The 21,501-nt window shown below is 40.5% G+C and overlaps 1 protein-coding gene across 9 annotated transcripts in view; it reads right to left on the bottom strand.

Annotated features, from left to right (window-relative positions):
- Window positions 1–21,501, bottom strand: part of myo18ab (myosin XVIIIA b) — a 133,720-nt gene that overhangs the window by 63,672 nt on the left and 48,547 nt on the right. For all 9 annotated transcript variants that reach the window (XM_068712575.1, XM_068712585.1, XM_068712601.1 and 6 more), the window contains 10 exons: window positions 17,698–17,868; window positions 16,907–16,997; window positions 15,585–15,777; window positions 14,576–14,662; window positions 12,534–12,675; window positions 12,286–12,445; window positions 11,139–11,325; window positions 9,763–9,970; window positions 8,387–8,496; window positions 4,917–4,982 (listed from right to left, as the gene is read on the bottom strand). In XM_068712575.1, the coding sequence (XP_068568676.1) occupies window positions 4,917–4,982; window positions 8,387–8,496; window positions 9,763–9,970; window positions 11,139–11,325; window positions 12,286–12,445; window positions 12,534–12,675; window positions 14,576–14,662; window positions 15,585–15,777; window positions 16,907–16,997; window positions 17,698–17,868 (1,415 nt within the window). The remainder of the gene's footprint in view (window positions 1–4,916; window positions 4,983–8,386; window positions 8,497–9,762; window positions 9,971–11,138; window positions 11,326–12,285; window positions 12,446–12,533; window positions 12,676–14,575; window positions 14,663–15,584; window positions 15,778–16,906; window positions 16,998–17,697; window positions 17,869–21,501) is intronic.

Here is a 21,501-nt window from a genome sequence, read left to right as displayed (position 1 = left end):
GAGACGTCTGCTGCTCTTCGACATGCTGGGATGAGAAATGTTGTGAACATCAACACTCTGCAGCAAGAGTGAGTGGGAGTACCTCATATCACAACTATCAGGAGCTCAGGGTTGTGTTTAATGACTAGAGGTATGCAGCACTAAGTTGAGCCAGAGGTAACTGAATGTGTGGTAAATTGGTAGCCAGAGGTGCGAGGTTCGCCTTTGCTGCGGTTGGAAAAAAAGTCTCTAGATCAAAAGGAATGTTTGCAGCAGGTGAAGCCAGGCTCAGCTTAAAGCATGTCCACCATAAAGGTTTCTGCATAGAGGAAGCTGATGGCCCTGTGTAGGAAGAGCACTGCCACTTTGAGAAAGTCATTCCCTGCAAGACAAATTGAGTTATTGCTTTTTGTATTTTTTACCTCTGAAAAGGTAAAACGACTCTCTTGTAGGAGACATGAGTAGAGTTGCAGTTCCATCTGCACCTTTAGGGCTATTTTAAGTTAAATCAGTGCATATTTAGCACTTCTGTCCAGGATAAGTGGATTTCACCTAGTAATGGAAAACATAATTACTGAAAGTAGGGCTGCACTATTAAATTGAATATTAATCGCAATCACAATTTTGGCTTCTAATAAAGCTTCCCACAGTCCATCAAGAACATGATGGACTGTGATATTGATGTTTTAAATGCGTGCTTCGATCACAAAACTCCGCATATCAAATCAAGCGCGACCTAAACTACCAGCCAGCCACCAGGAGGCGATCCAGATGTTTTGGCTTCAGGTTTGGGGAGCTGTCGTGCCACTGCACACACACCCTGCAGCAGCAGCCTGTGAAAACTGTTCCTGAATGTTACGGCTAAAGTTCAGACTAGAAAATTACAATATAACAGAAATCAGAAGGGCAAAAAGAAAATACACTGAATTCAGGTAAAGGAGAACCTTATTATAAGTCAGATTTTGATCCAAAGATTTGTTAATGAGCAGGAATGTAGCACTAGGTAAAAGAAAAGTCGTGCTCTGTTGATTTAACCTTTTACCATTCCTGTAAGACTTGCCTTGAACACCTATCCAAGGCATGCCAAACGTAAACTGAAAGCTGCTTTTGAACCATTTGGAGGACATCCATGGATCTGTTCTCTTTTAAAAAGCAATACTTAGTTTTTTGTCCATCAGTCAGAATCACTGCTATACGAAGACTCATCAGCTCAATCGTTTGCAAGTGGCTCTGTCTTTACTCAAAAGAAGAGGGGCCGGCCCTACCTCTCAACAAGGACTCTCAATGGACTCTCTTAAAGACGGCAGCAGTGGACATGGCATAGTTAAGTTCTCAAGGGTTCAATCACGGGTAAAAGGTTTTGGAACAATCGTATCTATATTTTGTTTCTAGGAGACGCACTGTGAATAAAGATCAGTCCTATTTACATGCAAAGATTTGTACAGGACTCTTAATTTAAGAGTTCAATCAAAATATCTAGTGCCTAAAATCAATGAATAATCATGACAAATAATCGGGATCTCAATACTGATCAAATAATCATTTTGGCCATAAGTTCACCAGGTTACAAGGTTCATTCAGTGTGATTGTTCAACAGGATTGTGGAACGAAATGCAGATTGTTGTCCCATTTTGCTACAAAAACACAAAAATCAAAAAAATATCATACAGCATGTGGAGGGAGGAGGATGGATTTAGAGGAAAGAAGCTGCTCTGAAGTCTGGAGGTTCAGCAGCTGATACTTGTGTATCTCTTTCCAGATGACAGCAGGTGAACAGGTGAACAGGTTGCGTCTGGGTGGGTTTAGTCTTTAGAAATCCTTCAGCTCCTCACAGGCTCCTCTTGTCACCAATACCACCGATACTCAGTAGATGGTACCAATGATGTAGAGCCTCCTCTCCTGAGCCGTACACATCTCAGATTAGTTTGTAATGTTTCCAGACAGGATGCTTTGTATTGCTCCTCTGTAAAAGTTAACAAGAACTTGGCACAGGAATCTGGCCTTTCCTTAAATTTCTTCCCCCAGATGTTGACAAGTGATGACCATGTCACGTTGTTTGTGATGCTGTTTCCCAGAAACTTTAAACTGTTCACTTGCTCCACCTCAGCTCCAAATGTTGTTACATTTGTACTTTTTCTACAATCAGATTACTTATACGTGAAAATAAGTAAAATTGGCAATTTTAGATGTTTTATTTTCAATTTCCTTTTGTTCTTGTGCAAATTCTTTTATTAGACATTTAACATTTGAAAACACCAACTTCTTTGTTAACTTATCTCAAAAATGCATTTTGCAGAGACATCTTACATACAAAAAAAATCGTCAGTATGGAGACTCAAGTGTCATACTGGAACTAATATCTAAACATTTCAACTGGCAGCCAGGTCTTGTAAGAAGGCCGGTATTTTGATGTATATATGACGATTAGTGAAGAACAAGTGCAGATGAAGGGCAGATGAAGTGAAGCCAGCCGGGGATGAGATAACACATCTGGGTAACATGAACGCTGCGCTCCTTGGAGACCTTTTAGTCAGTGTGGGGATGCTTTAATGATATCAGGCAGAGAGCCACATACAAGTTGGCAGTGAACCACAGGGGCAGTTTGGCAGTGAGAGGTGGGTCATCTGGCAGCCTGGAGGAGATGCAGCCACCTGCACAGTCCTCACTTCATGTGTCATCATGGGTGACACTTTCCTTTTGGGTGATAATCATTCTCACAACAAAGCTACGGTATTACACTGTTGTGTTATTCTTTCCAGCTAAATAAAAGGTGGATGTGGAAGAGTGCAAAAGTTTTTGACCGCAGGGAAAATTTAGTTTTTCAAAAACTAAATGCAAACAAATATGTATTGAATCAGAACATTTCATTAGATAAGAGCATGGAACATTCTTTTTCAATAAATTGCATTTAAATCTATCTTTCCTTTTTTGGATGACAATTTTGTTTTTCTTAAAGCAACATCGTCAGTTGGGGAATTTTAATATTGCCAAACCCTGTTAACGGCAATGTAAAGCAGATCACAAGTCTACTGAAGGGACACCATATAACCTTAACCCAACTTGGCAGGCATCTATTGTAGGAGAAGATGTGGACTGACGCACAAGTAATGTCATGCTGGTGTATTAATCATATGCTATTCTCCACTTTGATGCAGCTCATTTATTCATTATTCAAAATGATTCCCACACTGCATGAGGTACAGTATAATTAGATAGAGTAAGTGGCCCAGTGTGTGGGATGGTTGGACCTGTGCGTGTCTCATCTGCCAGTTAAACTAACGTGAAACAACAGACATTAGTAATATTACCAACACCACGGAACAAAAAAGTTCTGATTTGAAACTTTTTTCTGAACTTGGGAGAAGTAGCGGGCCAAGTATAGACTGACACACACCAACACTAAGGCAAGGTTAAACTCTGCAATATCTGCCAAGAAACTTCTCTAATTGACAGCTCAAGGCGCTCACTGTTCTTTATTCCACAGACATTCACAGATCTAATTAACAAAACCATCAGCCTGTCTTTTTCCTTGTGATTAGCTGCTTTTTTTTTATCTCAAAGAGTTGGAGTCTGGCGGTGTCTGACTGCTGCTTGGCAAGGGTCACAGATACAGAGAGCCAGAACGATCCGCTCCTCCCCATAACAACAGAACGCAGCAGGACTACTGAAGGTGAGAATGGAAGACTCGTCACCGCACAGGGACAAAACAGCTCCGACTTCCCCATGCCCACCACACATTATGCTAGAAAGGGTGCTGAGTAGAATGGAAAACACTTTGTAATTGTCTAATTGAGGGTGTCACAGAGTGAAAAGACGTTGGGACTTGAAGCCCAGACTCCTTGATGGCAACATAAAAGATGCAACTGCCAGAAATGTTTGGTCAGTGTGAGCTGCCACAGCTAGAACCTGATTTGATGTGACGTGTGGATGCTGATTGGTAAATGTAAGGGCAAAATTGTCAGGGGAGGATTATCAGCTGTAAGTTTGTACCTGCATGCATTTCTAGGGTAGACGTTGAAGTCAGGGAAGTGAAAAGACTCAATGAAAACCAGCATTCAAATACTTGCCAGCATAAACAAAAAAAGGCCACTTTCTAATAAAGAACATTGAGATGGAATGGACATTCCATCAGTACTACAACGTCATGCATACTACTCTGCTGCTTTCTTTTGTTAAACAGAAATACTGTAGACTACTTTAGAATAATTTTTATTCACTACTTAATTTCAGTTCATACTCAACACTTCCTGCACATGTTTCATTTTGAAAGCCAAGCATGAAAGTGAGGTATTATGTCCTTTGAGTCGCCCGTTATGAATTGTGTGCTGCATTCAGCCTCTGTCTTTCTCTATGCTTCATCACAATGTTCTAGAGTGAACGTGCAAATGTGTTGGCGTGCGTCTGGTTTTCTCTTATTGTGGTGATATGAATGTCATTTATGGTGCTGGTAGGTTATGGTGGAACTCCTATCATCGGGGCTTTTGCAGAGGGAACAAAATATAAACGTGACAGTCCACGTGAGAGAGGAGAGACTGTACAAGAGGGCAGTTACTACCAGTTAATTGATCTGATGTATTGATCTCAGTATGTCCTTGTGTAAAAAAAATGTTATTATCAATATTAAATGTATTTATTTATAGATGTACAGACATACGAATCTGTGCAGGGAGTTTCACTGACCGTATCTTAACACAGAAGGCAAAGTAGATACGATTGTAATGCCATCAGAAAAACAGTATCAACAGAACATGACAAGCAAAACAGTACAGAAAACAGGGAGATGTCTTAAGACCATATGATACAAAATATACTTATAGTAAGAAGCCTTTCAAATGAAGGCTTCACTCTGCTGTTCATTAGAGCATCGGCAGCGTTATGGAAGCAGCCCTCACATGAAGAATGGAATGTAAAGTGTGCATGCTTGTGACTCCACTCACCCTGCTCAGCCCCATGTGGTAGCTGCTCTTCTCCAGCTCCAAGGACTCCAGCAGCTCCTCCACTGCCTGCAAACAGCAGAACAAGCAGTCAGCAGACAGACGGACACAATCAAGCCCCTTTGTCCCTGCCAACAGGAGAAACGCTTGTGTATTTTGAAAGCAATCCATCACACTGTTTTTGACGAACTCAGAAGCTCATTCAGTGAGCCACCAAGTGTTCTACTGAGCGACTCAGAAGCTCTTTTGTTCCAGCAGCAGGCAGATTTTTGAACGCTCAATTTTAAATGTGGTTTATAGATGTAGCACCTTTCTGCTGTTTATCATGTCTCAAATAGCTTTTTATGGTGTTATCAATTCCTTGTACTGTGTTTTCTATTTGTTGTGTACTGTGAATATTATGTCTATTGTTTGTTGTCTGCATGAGTTGATTAGGTGGCAAATCATCTCCTCTCAAAGTTGGGCATTTTAAAGGTAGAATCTCACAAACACTGTCAAGTAGATTAATGAGATGTGTCTGAGCTCTACGACTAATACAAGTCTGGATATCTCATCTCTGCTGCTTTGGTTTTTTGTGCAGTATTTTACCGTCTCCTGTGAGTCTGTTGTTGAGATATCTCACTCTGTTCAAGGTTTTATAACAGTAAGACTTAATAAAACTACTTATGGAACTTTACATGTCAGGTTCCACAGAGGCTTGAGCCTCTAAGGGACAAAAACGTGGTGGATTTCCTCTCTGCTGTTTGCCTGGTTGGTCTGAAAAGCTCTTGGCAGGTACACCATCTGGCGGCTAACATCATGGCTACATCACACTCTATTAAGAGGAACTGACAGAACTGGGCCGTCAGCAGCAGAAAGACAGGGTTCTCTCAGACGGGCTCAGCTTACCAAAATTCTCTTTCTCTGAAAACCAATTCTTTCATATTATTCCTCCAATTATACGCCCTCCTCCGTCTCAGACCGCCTCCTTTCATCCATCTCCCTTGCTTTCTTTCTTCTCCACTGTTGGGTCCCCATTTCCCAGAGCACTGGCTACCATTAGTTCTTTCTGACTGGGCTGTCCTCTCTAAGCTCATCTCCAATCTCGTGAGCCACTTTACTGCCAGTGTTGTGTTGTGCTAAAGAGAGGAGAGCTTGATTTCACTGATCTGCTTAATGAATCCAGTTAAATCTTCTCTGTTCTCTGCTATTCATTTCAATGTACTTTGTGCACTCCACTGTTAACCGAAATGCACAAACAGGCAGAAATTCAGCAAATCAGGTGTTTAGAGTCACAAAAAACCTGAAAAAAGCCCATTCTTTACCTTCTAAGACAAAATACTTTTGTACAGCAGGTGCAGAGGGCCTTAATGTAGAGATGTTTTTCCTCCAGCAGCCCCACCTCCCACTCATAAAGGCTAATCGCACCTTTGTGCGAGGCTGCTATAAACTGCCTGAGCAGAATGTAGAGAAGGCATTAATCATATACTCACGGATGTTTCTAAACTGTTCTGCCTCCTATACAAAGGAATGGAAAGATAATGAGACAAGAAAAAAAAGTGGAAATAGACAAGGGAATAGGAGGGGATAGAGAGAGAGAGAGAGAGAGAGAGAGAGAGAGAGAGAGAGAGAGAGAGAGAGAGAGAGAAGGAAAGACAGAGCTCTTCCACTGCCGGTAATTAATCAGTACAGTAGCCGTATGCTGCCAGCCTGTGCAATCATAATTAATTACACACAAGAGCGCTCTTGGAACAGGAAGAGGACAGCGGAGAGGAGAGCGGGAGGAATAAAGGGATTCTGTTCACACAGGGAGATTAGAATGTAGAGGGCAAGCTGAGAAATACTGAATCTCCAGACTTTAGAGTTTCAACCTTCTACCAATCTGACATCATCACGGTTATGTTTATTATTGGAGAACAAAGCCACAGAAGACATTGTTTTTACAGGCTAAGAAATATTAGCCATGGCCAGTAAGTTGACCTCTTTAAATCTGACCGTTTTCATGAATATTAACTTCCTAATTATTACAGGAATACATTAATGCTATTTTAACCAACTGAGAACATTTCCCAAGAAATGTAATTCATCATCAAAATCAACATACACTGTGTCACACCGTGAGCTCACCTTTGAAACTATGTTTTACTAAAAACCTTTGACCTGGATTTAATGTCCTCATGCATTGTTAGTGTTTTCAGTGAGAACAAACTGCCAAGAAAATGGTGTTTTCAGAATCCTATTCAGACAAGATTTTACATAATTTATCATTATTATTGATCTTCACAGATTTAAAAAAAAAAGTCAAAATAACCATTTATTTTTCAAATGGTGTGTTTTGGAAAAAAAAATAAACTAAAAACTTTGTTCAGCTCTCAGCTGCTAAAACAACACGCTCTGCTTCTATGGGCAGATTAACACTAACAGAACAGTCATTCACGTACCTCCTGCAAAGTAACTGCTTGGATGATTCACACTGAATGGTGCAAGTTTTAAAATAACTACAAATCACTCACCTCAGTAATATACAGACAAGCTGTGCACGATCGACCATTTGCTTAAATTTCTTTTCATGTTCGATTTCTTTATGTGTTTGTTCAATTTGTTGCATTGTTTTCATCTTTCTAATTTTGTGGGAATTTTATTGGAATATTCTTCTGTGAGTGTCTGTTGCTGTAAATAGAAATATAGCATGAACACATTGGAATAAAAAATATATTAAAAGAAAAATTAACTGGTATGCTCTGATTCATTTGGTAAAACGTGTTTGAATGAAAGCTCAGCTCCTGTTACTTGCTCCTGGTGTTCTCTGTTTTGCAACAGGAAAATAAAAGGAGTAACAGGCAAACCAGCTATAAAAGTGACACATTTTATTTTGAAATTCAAGTGCTGTGCAGTGGATCAAATGGATGTGGATGTGGTTCAAGTGGATTTCAAAAAGTAACTGATAAATATTAAGAAAAGTATCTGATCGATATTTAAAGGAACCTTAAACCAACTTAATAGTGTTCATTTGTGAACATAAGTTGGTGTGGTGTTTTGTTACCTACCAGGGCAAAATTAGTGGGTTTCACTGTCAGTAAACTAACATGAATAAGAATTGCCTGAAAAACATCTTAATACATTTTTGCCATACTACCTTCCCTTCCCACATATGCCCCAAATACTTACCAGAGCACCAAATGTGGATTAATCCACTGCTGTAAATAGTCCAAAATATCCTGTTTGGGTAAGATTTGATAAAAACTACAGTGACCAGCTGTTTTAGGGAGGAAAGAAAGAGCTCAGAGCCACTGACAAGGTATAGGGACTGACTAGCACTTTGTTGGTTTTAGTCTTTTTGTTGACTAAATTATTATTAAAAATAGAATAAATAAAAAACCTTATCCATTCAAATCCATGACAACAACCAAATCATACTTGTGTGTAAAGCCTTTTAACATCTTACTTTCCATCATATGAACAGTCACTATCCAGCCACACAGCCAAACACTCACCCTCTTCTCATCTGTGACAATGTAGTGGCGGCCATGCTTCTTGGTCAGATGTGGTGCCAGGACATCAAAGCGCCTGCGGAACTCAGAAAACACCATGTGGTCTGGGTACCCTGGAGGCAGGGAGAGAGCAGACCAGAGAGGACAGCACAGAAACATCAAACACTGATGTTAGAGGAGCGTCTGCAGCACGAGGAGAGCCAACAATGTGTCAATGGTCAACTATTATTTTTAGAAAACATACAACCAAAAAAAAAATCACTTCAACAAACTTAATAGCAAAAAAATGTGGTAATGGTGGAAATGAGCTCAAGCTTTTAGAGAAGCATGAACTGTTAGAACGATATAAAAGTTTACACTTTTGAATGAAGATTTCATTTGTCCTCAGCAATGGGTCAGGTTATCAGAATGCTTTCAGGAAGTTAAATTCTTCACTGGATTAAAATGATTAGATTACTATAACTTCTGTATCAGACAGTAGATCTGAGATCAAAGTTAATGTTCTCTGTTAGAATACACCAGAACTCTACTCTAACCCTTTCAGAACATAGGCCACTATCCTTTATGTCACAACACTGATCCTGTGAAGTTCACCGCAGTGATTTAGTATTATACTTCTATAAAGTTGGGAGATTCGTAAGAGACGATAGTCAAAATCAAACTAACAGAGGTCCTACTATTCTGACTTTTAACGCTGAGTAAGACAGTAAGTTTTATTTCTATATCACCTTTTCATTGCCACAACAACACGATTCAGAGGTGTACACATAATACATGTGTGATAAGGTGTGGAAAGATCAGAAAGACAATCCAATCAAAGATGGGGAGTGATACTTCAATTTATAAGAATTGTAAGAAGTCAAACAGAATCCAGTTTTTGATGGCAGACTTTCAGGATTAGATGACACATAAAACTGTGTGTCATCAGCATAGCAACGGTTGAAATGACCTATACAACAGCAAAAGGTAGGCAGATACAAACTGAATAAAACCGAGCCAAATATTGAGCCCCCACAAGTCATAAGAGTCCAGAATAAAGAAAGTTACCAACAGATACTCAGCAGTTCCATTTCAGTCAGCCCACACTTCTAGTATTTGCCAAGTTACAAGACTCATCAGATCCTATATTTCCCATCATGCAACATAAAACATCTATTCATTAGACCTTACTGTAAAGATGAATATATTTTGTATTGTATACCATAAACACAGATCCTATCCCAGATAACTGACATCACTATGACATCATTATTTTCTCTGACATGAAAACTATGTTTTCATAGAATAAGTAGTACTCCTCAGTTAACTCATAATTTTCATGTAAAATAGATGGAGTGCTTATTTCATTCATATTAAAGTTTTCTGAAGTACTTTATTACCTTGCCTGTAGATGCGCAGTGCATCCAGCAGCTTGGAGCCTCGGAGCTGAGCTCTCAGGAGGCTCACGTCCAAAGTCATGAGGCCCGAGTCCGGGCTCTCTCCATGCGTCACACGGGGCTCACCTCCACCACCCACTGCCTCTGCTTTGGGCAGCAGGCAGTGGACGAAGTGAACCCTGGAACGACGCACCATATCAATGAGAGCATCCTAAAGACAGAGAGGAGGGGGCTCAGATATCAGCTTCTGCTTGGTGAGAGAACAACAGCTTCATGTTCTTTCTTCTTGACTACAATTACCGACAAATGGTCAAATTACAGTTCACATCTGTGTCTGTCCAAAGTGTCATCACTTCATTATTTTATCCTATTAGACATTTGTGTGACTTTGTCATAGTTAGCATGTTCAGGTACAACAAAACCATCAGAAGGGTAAAGAAATGTCAATAAATGTAGTCCACAACATAAATACAAAGACCTGTGTGTGGACTAGTGGTGAGCAGGGGCTTTAAAAATGCAGTTAAGATGTCCTTAGTGGAATACAGAACCTCTTTAAATGCTTACAAACTATTTCTAAAATGGCATATTCTGTTATACTTATAGTATATGACACATGAACATTTGAGATTTCCGTGGATAAAAGTAAGGGAAGCAGCAGTTGAAGGTTTTCTCTCCTGATATTGAGTCCAACGTCAAAGCTTAGGATGTCAGCTATGAGGACAAATTCAAATCATTCTTCAAACATTCTTTAGCACAGGTGGAGACAAAATGGGATTGTTTTAATCTAGACAGTGTACAAACTATGTTGACATGGTTTACAACAGTGACTAGGAATCAGTATTTAATATGGATAAGCCATACCCAGCAAATATTCAGTATCTGAATACCCAGAACTAAAATCACAAAACCTCCTCACAAATGTTCAGGTATTAAAACCCAAGTGTGCACAGAGTTGATTTTTTAAAACATCAAAACAGTAAGCTAAGAAGTGTGTGGACTGGTGGAGCTGGATGATGCACCACCAGCAGGGCCTCGGGTGGATGGAAGAATCCAGGTCATTCTAGGTGCATTTTGAGGAAACTCTAAACCTGCATCGAGGCAGCTTGTGGTGTTACATTACCTACACTGTTTCATTTAATTCTCCTTAACAAAGGAAATTGTACTTAATGAAATCAAAATAATTTAGAGAAAGGGCGTCGTGCCCAAAACGTCTTTGTGGAAATATTAATAAGTCACATTGGAGAGCTGTCCCAGTCCGTCCTTTTTATCATTTCAATAATTTCACCATTTAACACTGTAAACAAAGTTTACTGTTGAGCTGACTAGTAGGGCTTTTGATGAATGAAGTACAAGTTTGAATCCCTGTTTGCTCCACTTACCACCTGAAGTTTGACCTGGATACACAGGCTCTTCTTCTTGACGGCGGCCACACCTGTGGTGAAGGTCTTCCTCATGCTGGTGGCTCGTCGCAGGGCAAGCTGGGAGCTGCCCTCCAGACCAGCGATGGAGCCAGACAACACCGTGGCCCCGCTGGCCCGGCCCATAAACAGCCCACTGATGTTCTTCCTGTGGTGGCGGAGGGATGAAGTGCATTTGTATGCATGTCCGTGACACATGCACATGATAGCTGAATTCATTTCTATTTTTCAAAAAAATGATCTGAAGTGTCTGTTTTGCTTTGAGGAATTGAAGTCGTACAATTGACATCAGAAGAAATGCTGAAAATGCTTGTGAATTAAAAAGAAGAGCATATAAAGGGACAAGCAACTTAAAATGACAGATGCTGAGGTGAGGAATTCAATCAATTCTAAGATGGTTTGGATGTTTATAGTTCAGCTTTATCATTTTTATGTTTATGTGTGAAACTGATTATAAATCTCCAAGCTATTTATCGTCTATGTTGGAAAGAGTATCTAAGTTTATGAATATATTAAAGTTCTACATACAGGATTTAGAGCCTTAATGCAGCATAAAACATCTATTATCTACGTGAATATAGAAGAGTAATGTCTTTCAGTCCATGTTAGTGCATGTGAACGTTAGTTTAACATTAGTTGTCAAAATGATGAATACTGAATTATGGTTTACAAATAATTCCATTCAGCTCCATTGTATCAGGGTGAAAGCAGAAATCTCAGAGACGGATATCTCAAAACCTGGAAAAATAAAACCACAAGTATCTGCATGGATAGATACCACTACATTAGAATGAAAGAGTGTTTTCTTTTTGTAATTTGGCTGAACTCCTCTAATTATTTACTGCTGTTACTCTTAAATGCACAAGTAATTTCTCAAATAAAGATGGTTATGACAGGGCTTCAGTGTCCCGGAATCATCTGGAGCACAGAAAGAGTTTGGCTTCACTCTTTCAGTTAGCTCCATTTAAAGAGATAACCAAAACACGACAGCTCACTTTTGGAAACACATTTGAACACATGGATGTGCAGCATATAAACAGAACAGCACTGACTACCAATCTCCACAAACTCTAAAAAGTGGACGTTGCATGTGTGTGAGTGGTCGTACTTCTGGGAGTCCTGCAGCAGAGTGGCAGCGTTCTGGGCGGCAGGGTTGTGCTTGGCGTGGCTCAACCAGCCCTGAGCGTTGTACTCCACCCAGTCTGTCCCGTGGCTGTGGCCCAACAGGAAGAGGTGGGGCTTCTCTCCTCGCAGCAGCAGACCGGCTCCTGCAACACACAGGAAACATTCCCTCCACGAGGTCAGGAGTATGATCGGGCTGTCTGTTGTTACAGGAGCCTACTGTTGAGGTCTCACCTTTGTTCTCTCCCTGTGCAGAGCCGTAGTAGCTGAAGAGTCTCTCCAGCATGGTTTCCTCTGATCCTCCAGGCTGAACAGCCTCTTCCTCCATCAGCCACAGGAGGCCTCGAGCCTCATCCGTCCTGGCCAGAGTCCGGACCTGTGACGGAAAGTAACACTCAGAGATGTGCCTTGTTTGTTCCTTCAAAAACACTTTGACCTTAAGATCATGAGACGTGCAGGTAAAAAATAGATATTACATTGTGTGATACATTTACAAGGAAATAGATTAAAGCCAACACTACAATACAACATTATATTTCATCGTTTATTCTTTTTCTGCATTTTAAGATGGTCACATTGGGCTCTGATACAATCAGAGCTCTGAGGGGAGAGGGAGACACTGCTCCAGAGCGATAGTGAGTTTTGTAGGTTACTGTTGTCACTTGTTATGGATTGCACTGATGGCTCTTTTTTACTCGGTTTCTGGGGGAAGATATGTGACTAAAAATATTTCTCTCGTTTTTAAAAGTTAATCAATAAACATTGATATTTTTTTACTACATTCATTTGCTTTGTTTACAATTTGTAATTTCGAGTGGTCAGACTCACAATTGACCATGTGCCTGGACAAACTCTAGATGGGACTTTGGGTCAACCATGGCACTGGAACCATTAAGGCTGACCCTACAATGTTTTATGACCCACCTTTGTAGTTTTTACAATCGTTCACATTTCTGAAGACATGGAGAGCATCCAAATGTAATACACAACTTAAAGAAAACTTTATCTGATATTCTAGGCCTAGTCATAGTAAGTCCCTGTATTTTATATATATTAAAACATCTGAGTTCATAAAAGTTATGTAGAGTTAATTTCATGACAGCCAACTCTGTTAACAATTCTTATAGTTTCCTGTCATATAAACTGGATGTTTTACTTGCTCACCCTGAACCTTTATCTAATCCATGTTCCCCCCATCCTTTGTGTCTTTCACCCAGTTCAATCCTATCCATTAATTTATTATGCATATAGGTACACATGTATATCTACATATGTCTATCGTTATCATGATAACAATGTCCATCTATGTGGTGTAATTGTTTGATTCATTAAATCTTTAATTGATCAGGTTCTATCCAGTGATTTACTGTTTGATACCTTTCTGCAGATAAGATAGCACAGTGGTCAAATAGGAAGAATTAAATAGACCGTGTAAGTAACGAGTATTAAAAAAAACAAATGAAATAATCAAGATAGTTGTTCAGATGGCAGTGGTTTTGCTGTTCCTGCCATAAAACTGCTCAAGAAGAAAAGTCAACGAGAGGACTTGTCTCTCTTCTCTTCTCTTCGACTCTGGACTCTGTTGACTTTGCAATTGAAAAGTGATGGCATGTGTTCAGCCATGTAAAACAACAGCTGCACTTCAAAGTGCGTTAGAGCCTCAACTGTCTTGAACTGTATTGACCTATCAATGCACCTTGGAGTCCTCCCTACATGGCTGTTCCTCTTCTTCTTGTCTCCTTTTCTTTCCTACAGCAGTCAGAACTGAGTAGTGTTAATGCTACTTGCTCAAGCCAATACACGGCAATGCTGCAGATTGTCTGCCAAGGACAGGTGCCGCACATATTTCACCACTAACAATTTGAATGGGCTTCACATTAAGAGGCCAACTGATGAGTAGAGAGAGAGGGACCCTCTCAAGCCAACAAGAGGGAAACAAATCACAAACTTGTATCCAATTAATTTTCTGACGTGGGACAAATTCCAAAAGGAAATGGAGCAAATTAGAAAAAAATGAGACACAATCACAAAGGGCTAAACTAATTGGATGGAAGCAACAGGGCTGGTAAAGCATACAAATGTGCCTGGTCTGCTTTTGTCATTATTTAAGGTTAAACATTTTATTTGGCACAATGTCAGGAAGTGTAAACAGCAAACAGCTAGCAGGTGAACAGTGAAATAACATGTTTTGTAGAGCTCATCCCACACAATGATGTCACATGCAGAGAGAGAGATGCCCGATGCAGAGACAGTAGAGTGATGCTTCTTGTGCTTACCAGAGCTTGGCTTGAGGCGTGGTCAATAGCTGCTACAGACAGTGAGGTACTGGACTCTATGTCATCTAAAGCAAGCTCTATGTTTTCCTAGATGCAGGAGGGATAAAGGCTTAGGTTAGTAACCTACAGGAGATGAGATCATCAATAAATCAACAGGTGGATTATGAAATGAGCCATTTCTAGACTGGATTGGGTGAGTGTACATTTGATTAACATTAAATAAGCGCAATGCTCCTAAAATATTTCTTATTTGATTTTGCAGAGCAGTATAATTAAGCTGATTTGTCTTTGAATGTGTCTTTATCTATCCATGCAGACAGTTTCATGATATCTGTCTCTGAGATATCGGCTTCCACCCAAAATAATGGAGATGCATGGAATCCAGGATAACTCCAAGACTCTGATGTGAACAGTCTTCATTGGAACTACTACCAAACTGTTGAATGCAGTAGCTGCGATCAAATAGTAAAAACCTATCCTAACCCCTTCTCCTTGATACAGAAGGTCATGAGGTCGACTGTGAAGAGAACCACAGTGCTCAGAGAATCTGACGCACTGATGGGTTTTTGGTGTTTTTTTAGCAACTTTAACAAATGTGAAACACAGGAAGTGAGTAGGCTACAGTGACATCAAGATTGCCACTTAATTCTTCCGGGTCATTTAACTCAGTTAGGAACCTTCCTAAGCAATAAGGCTCTCTGACCGCTGTCGATGTGTTCTGTAGATTATCTAGAGCTGCTAAATGTCATTTTCCAATGCCATGCACACCAATCCATTTCCATTGGCCTCCACCGTATTGGGGTCTATTGGCATCGCAAAACACAAACTATCTGCATGGGTAGATGTCACTAGAGCTGAGAAAGTAAATAAAAAGAACATATATAATTTTGTTTACCATTGACGTCATTTAACTGAGAATATTTTCACTTAAGATAGAGAAAATCGAATTGCGTTAATATGTGTATGTTCTGCCCATGCTTATTGTTGAGCTCTGTCGGCCCAGCAGCACCTCCTTGTATCTCTCCAGCTCCTGGACGAAGGTGCGTTCATGAAACAGGGTTTGCAGCCTCTCCTGGGTGTAGTTGTGGCAGAGCTCCTCAAACGTGGCTCCCCGCTGCTGCTGAGCCAGCCGAGGGTTCTGGAAACCCGGAGTGTCCACGATCAGCAGGGAGCACAGAGAGTGCTGACTGGACTTCAGAGCCCTGAGGGACACATGCATATCATGAAGCTTTAGTGATGAAGCTTTGACACTGGGAAGCTGCTGATTTGTCCAAAGACATTCAATTTACAATGATAATACAGAGAAACAGGTTCAGCTTTAACCATATGGTTAAAGCTGAACCTGTTTCTCTGCATTATCTGTATTGTCTATGGCATAGACTGTGTATCAGAAGTGGACGAGTCTTCATGATGTCACCCATTGGTTTGTGGGCTGTCGCTTTGAAGCTGAACTTGAAATTGCTGATCATATAAAAGAACAAAGTCTACGGTGGCCAAAAACGAAATTTCAGAAAATGTTGTGTTTTTGAAATTGTGTTGTGTTTTGACCCTCCAGGCCACCGTTAAAGACACCTGTGCACTGTTACAGCGTCTTGTTTCAGAAGAAACAAGACGTACAACACTGGCAGGACTAATGGTTTACTGCAAAAAGGAAGATTCAAACAATAGAGACAGTTCAGACTGTGTGTATACCATACACAGTAAAACTATTTGTTTTAAAGCAGTACATGCTAACCTTATTAAAGCTTTAACAAACATTTCAGATTTTTTGTAAAATCTGAAATGTGCAACCAAATGTTGTTGCTTTGAATTAGAAAAAAAGGATGAAAGGAAATCACTAGAGTTCTTCTAAAGGGAATTGAAATAAGCGTTGAATAGATGTGTGAGCTCTGAAAGGAGCTGAAGTGGAACAATGTTCAGACTGCAGCCAAATCTGATTTGTTTCTCAAATCACATACATAAGACAGACTGTCCTCACTGTTATTTGCAAGTGTTCAGATTGGATTTGTGTGTACCAGACATCAACAGCCTATCTACATGGGTTGCTGTGGTAACAACATATGCGTCAGTAACTACGTGGCTACACTGGTGATACATCTTTCCAACACAGAAGCATTCGTCCAGAACTCTTCTGTCCAAACAACCTCGAAACACCGAAACTTACGCATCGGCCGACACCGATCTGATACCAGTGAGCTCAAAACTAGTTTTGTTTTTTAGAGAAAGAGACTTTGAGTCAGAACTGTTTTTAATAATTATCATGAATGATTTTTGAAAAAGAACGCCTAATAGGATCAAAATAATAAAATAACATATTTGGAATATTCTTGCCTGTTAATTAGGGAGATGACAAGAGTGAAGAGCTCCGAGTAGAGTCCGGATGCCATGGCCTCCAAACACTCCAGAGCTGTGACCTTAGAGCCTGAGAGACAAGAGATCAGAGTCAGAGCCAACAAGAACCAGATAGTGGGGTGACGGTGCCTAAGTGGAGAGCAGGGCCGTCCTTCAATCAGAGGACCGGCGATTCGATTCCCCGCTCCGGCTCCGCTAGCCGCATGTCGATGTGTAGTTGAGCAAGACACTTAACCCCGAAATTGATAAAAGTGTCTGCTAAATGACTGTAATGTAAAGATAGAACCTGACAGTCAGCTGATACCCTCCCCTCAGGGTCAGTGCAGGTGTTTCAGAGGACTTTTCTCCAAGAACTTATGCTTTTATTTGAAACCTAGGAAACAATCCTAGAAAACAACCACCTAGGGATGACCATCAAACCTCAACTATTTTTGGGTACAGACCTAAATGTGTTTAGTACTTAGTAATGCCAATTACCAAAAGCTGGCATCAAGAGTTTGGTCATATTCTTAGTTATACTTTATACTTTAGTTTAACTAAAGATTTCCAAATTGAAATCATCATTTGAGACTATATCTTATCCCACACACAAACAATTCAGTATGAATCAATGGTACAGTATATAATACTATATAAATGATATATATATATACTATGATACTAATTAAAGTGCACTTCTCCAAACTGTTCATCATATCAGGGGGAGGACAACCACAGCTGAACCAATCAGATTTTCTGTGAAAACAGGATCTTACAAAGAGAGTTTCTACCTGAGCTGTCCCCTTGGCTGGCCTCGTCCGGTCCTCCTCTGAAGGAAGTGGAGTGCTGCAGTCCTTTAGCTTGGTGCTTAAAGATAGAAGAGGACAGCTCCTCCAGGGTGCAGCCCAGCAGGTAGGCCGCCTTCTGGGCCCATTCGTGACGGGCAAACTGCCTCCGACCCGCTGCAAAGAAAGTCAAAACATGCTTGAAATAGAAAACGATATGCAACATGGACCTGAGGAGGAAAGTTCATGAGGATACCAGCTGCAGAAAGATGAAGAGGGCAGAGGAAGGACAAGGTACAAAGGATGGTTCAATGTGAGGTTTCTGTCAGCTGCTTAGTGTTTCTATTTTTCTGAGCTAGAACTAACCGTAGTCTCAGTCTTTAACCCAGAAAGCCTGTGTCTATCCATAGGAGCTATTCTCTGTGTGTGCTGACAGAAGTGGAGCGGGGAAACCACTGTGGGACTAATGTTACAACTGACAGCTGAGGTGTTAAGAGCCATACTTGATGTTGACTGTTTTCCATCAACAAAACATTTTATTATTTTTCGAACAGTAAACACAACAGGCCTGGTTCAGAAGTTTGTGCTGTGCATCACGATGCCATCAGATAGCATCCATGTATAGAGCAGCATACTACAAATGACAAGAGTGACAGGAAATGAGGAAGGACTTCATTCTCACACCACATGGAACGAACTAACGTTTAGTCCATGGTAACACATGACACCTACATTTGTTTTAACTACAGCCACTTTAACCATGCTGCCCATTGAAAGTGGCAGAAAACTAGGAGGAAAATGAAATGCCGCTCATAATGTAATGACAGTAAAATAATTGTACTGTAATAAAAGCTGGAGGCGATGGCCCTGGAGGTACTGCTAATTGGTTAGATTCAATTGAAAATTCTAATTTTCAAAGCAAGTTATTTTATATCGAAATGTGCTCAAGAATTCACATAAGTAATGTCAAATTAAAAGGCATCATTTCAATGATCAGTTATGTTTAAATATCACCACACCAACCAGGACACATCAGGTAGAGACAAACTAATGTTCCCTTGGATGCAGAGACACAAAACGGATCGAATTGTAAAAAGAAAAATGTTTTTTTTTCCCTTACATGTATTTGGGAAGGTGGTCCTGGGAAATAACTAAGCAATCAGAAAGGGGCCTTCAGTTACAAAAGCCTGAGAAGCACTATGGCTGTATTCATGAAGCTTGCAGGTGCAATGAGTAGCGATGAAATTCTATGAAGAATCATAGTATTATGACGTTTTCTTCACAAAGCATCTCAGTCCTTAAAGAGGAGGGAGGAGGACTTTTAAGAGTCTGAAGAGTTTCTGAAGCAGAGGAGAAAATGGTGGACAGACAGAGAGAGAGAGAGAAATACTCTCCAAACGCTGAATGACTTAATGAAACCCTACAGATAACAATGTGCAATAGTTTTCATAACTACACCATGTCTGAATAGAGACTAGTGTCTGTGATCTATCCATCTCTGTCCTTTCTAGGCCCATCATCACCAAAAGTGCATTCATTATCTCTTTAGGATCAACCAATCACAGCTCTTTAAAAGAATGTGTATACCCATCACCGTGCCAACCACACCTCCTCACTGAGGGAAGTGTTTCTGTCCCTTCCTTTCCTGAATCACTCCTGACGTAGAGATGTTGCGGCTGAGTGAGGAGCTCTGAGAGGATTCTCTACATGTTTGGGAATACGACCATTGCACAAATGAAAACCTTCACAGAGATGATGCTGAAGTTATATGGGTGAGTCTAAGCATGTGAAATAACTCCAGCGCCGTTCATCACACTAACCTCGATGCGGTTCCACATTCAGCTCTCTGTCCCTCATGTTGCCTCTTAAACAGGCCCAACATCAACATCAAGACTTGACCTCAAATATATACTTTCCTTTTAAAAAATGCTGAGATTGCTCTGGCGAATGGTTAACTTGTCAAAGTCAATTTACCAGTAGGGATGCACCGATCAGTCCTGGTAGCACTTTGGGTATCAGCAGATACCAAGAACTGATCTGATGCCAGTGTTTCTTTAATAAGCTGTATGTGTGAGTAAAAAAGATGTAAAGAATAAATACATAGAATTTACTGAATTGTTATTCATTGTTAAAATAATACATCATACACCAGCAATGTGGTAACAAAACAAAACAAATGTAACAGGATTTACAATTCAAGTGTGAACCCTTTTAAAGCAGCAACAAATTAGTCAAAACGTTTAAAATCCCAGTCATTAATGTATCTAGCATATACACATAGAACTGAATTGAATAGATCGGAAATGAACAGTATCAGCATCGGTGCATCCCTATTTACTAGTCACAAGGACCACTATGGAGCCTGTGAAAACCACTGTTTAGTGTTTCCTGTGGCTCTGATGGAGTTCTGTCCAGTCTGAGAAGACACTGATGTAACATCTGTTGAATATCTGGGCTTGGAGACTTAAAACTGGTGTTTTCCATGGTATGCGGTGGAAAATACACTGAAATCAAACTCAACAACTCCAATTTAGATCTTTGCTAATCACTGTTGATCACACCCTGACTATCAGTCTGCATGAGGAGTGCATCTCCATTTGGTCTGGATGAAATTCAAAGCCCGTGTGTTAGAGGGAACCAAGGCAACATGGCAGCCAACCAATCAAAGAGCTTATAGACACAGAGCCCAAAAATCAACAGGAGCCCCTGCCAAGCAGAAACGTCACGGGGATACATGGGGTAAGTTGGGAAATAAAAGTTCTGTGGAAGAAAGTCAAGACACTAACTAGAGAAGTGAAAATGAACAAGCTTTACTTTGCTTTAGAGAATGTGTTGTACTGTGACAGCGGCTCGGGAGTTTAATGTGGGCGACACCGAGAGGCATCAGAGAGAGCAGTTTAAAAGGACAGTTCTGATCCCCGTGATTTTCATCTCACAGAAGAGAAAAGGGTGAGACAGGGAGCGGGAAGAGTCGTCACGAGGCAAACACGACAACACAAGAGAGAGGGAGATGAAGAGAGGAGGGGGAGGAGGAGCAGAAACAATAAAAATGCTAATGTCTTAAGGCCTGGGAGGAATGATAAAAGCTTTAAGACATAAAGTACAAACAAGAGAGCCTCTGAAATAAAGTTTATTTTAAGTGAAAAACAGTCAACAGCTTGTGTGTTGTTTTTTCCATTACCTTCATCTCCGTCTGCGTTTGATAGGGCACAGCATGCAAACATACAAGCAAAGAGAGGAGGTTAGAGATAACACACTTCATAGATTCATCAATTCACAGCCACAGAAATACATACACATTAGCATTAAACTGCACTGACACCACCATCATGCTTTGGAAGAGCAAGCTGAGAAGTTAGACAGGTCACTGTAGGATCAGGTTTGTATAAGAAGATGGTAAATGCTACTCTGTGGACTACCACGGGTCCCCCGACAAAGACAAAACAGACTCAGCTGAAAGAATGTAGCAGCCAGCGCACACAGAACACTTTCCAGATCTCACTATTGTTGTTCTGTTCAAGCCACAAGATAGAGTTTGTCCCGAGACTGTTGTCATGTTGACGCAGGTTGACAAAAACTACGCGTCTAAGCTCAGCTGTGCTGAGTGAGGAATCTTCAACAAAACCATGCAAGAAGTCTTTGTGTGTGTATGTTTCAAGTTGCTCCTGCAGTGTTTTATAGCAGAGGTGAGCACCTCGACTCAACATCATAAAAATGAATAGACTTGGAGAACACATAACATGAACCTTAAGAGGAAAAGACCAAAAGCACTCTGCCACAGCAAAAGCCAATGTGTTCAGTGTGGCTACA

Source organism: Cebidichthys violaceus, unplaced genomic scaffold (genome assembly GCF_023349555.1).
Source record: "Cebidichthys violaceus isolate CVI_PGR_0920_01 unplaced genomic scaffold, fCebVio1.0.p SCAF_1, whole genome shotgun sequence".
Taxonomy (NCBI): domain Eukaryota; kingdom Metazoa; phylum Chordata; class Actinopteri; order Perciformes; family Stichaeidae; genus Cebidichthys; species Cebidichthys violaceus.
The sequence above is the reverse complement of the archived record's forward strand: the minus strand, read 5'-3'. Positions and strand labels throughout refer to the sequence as shown.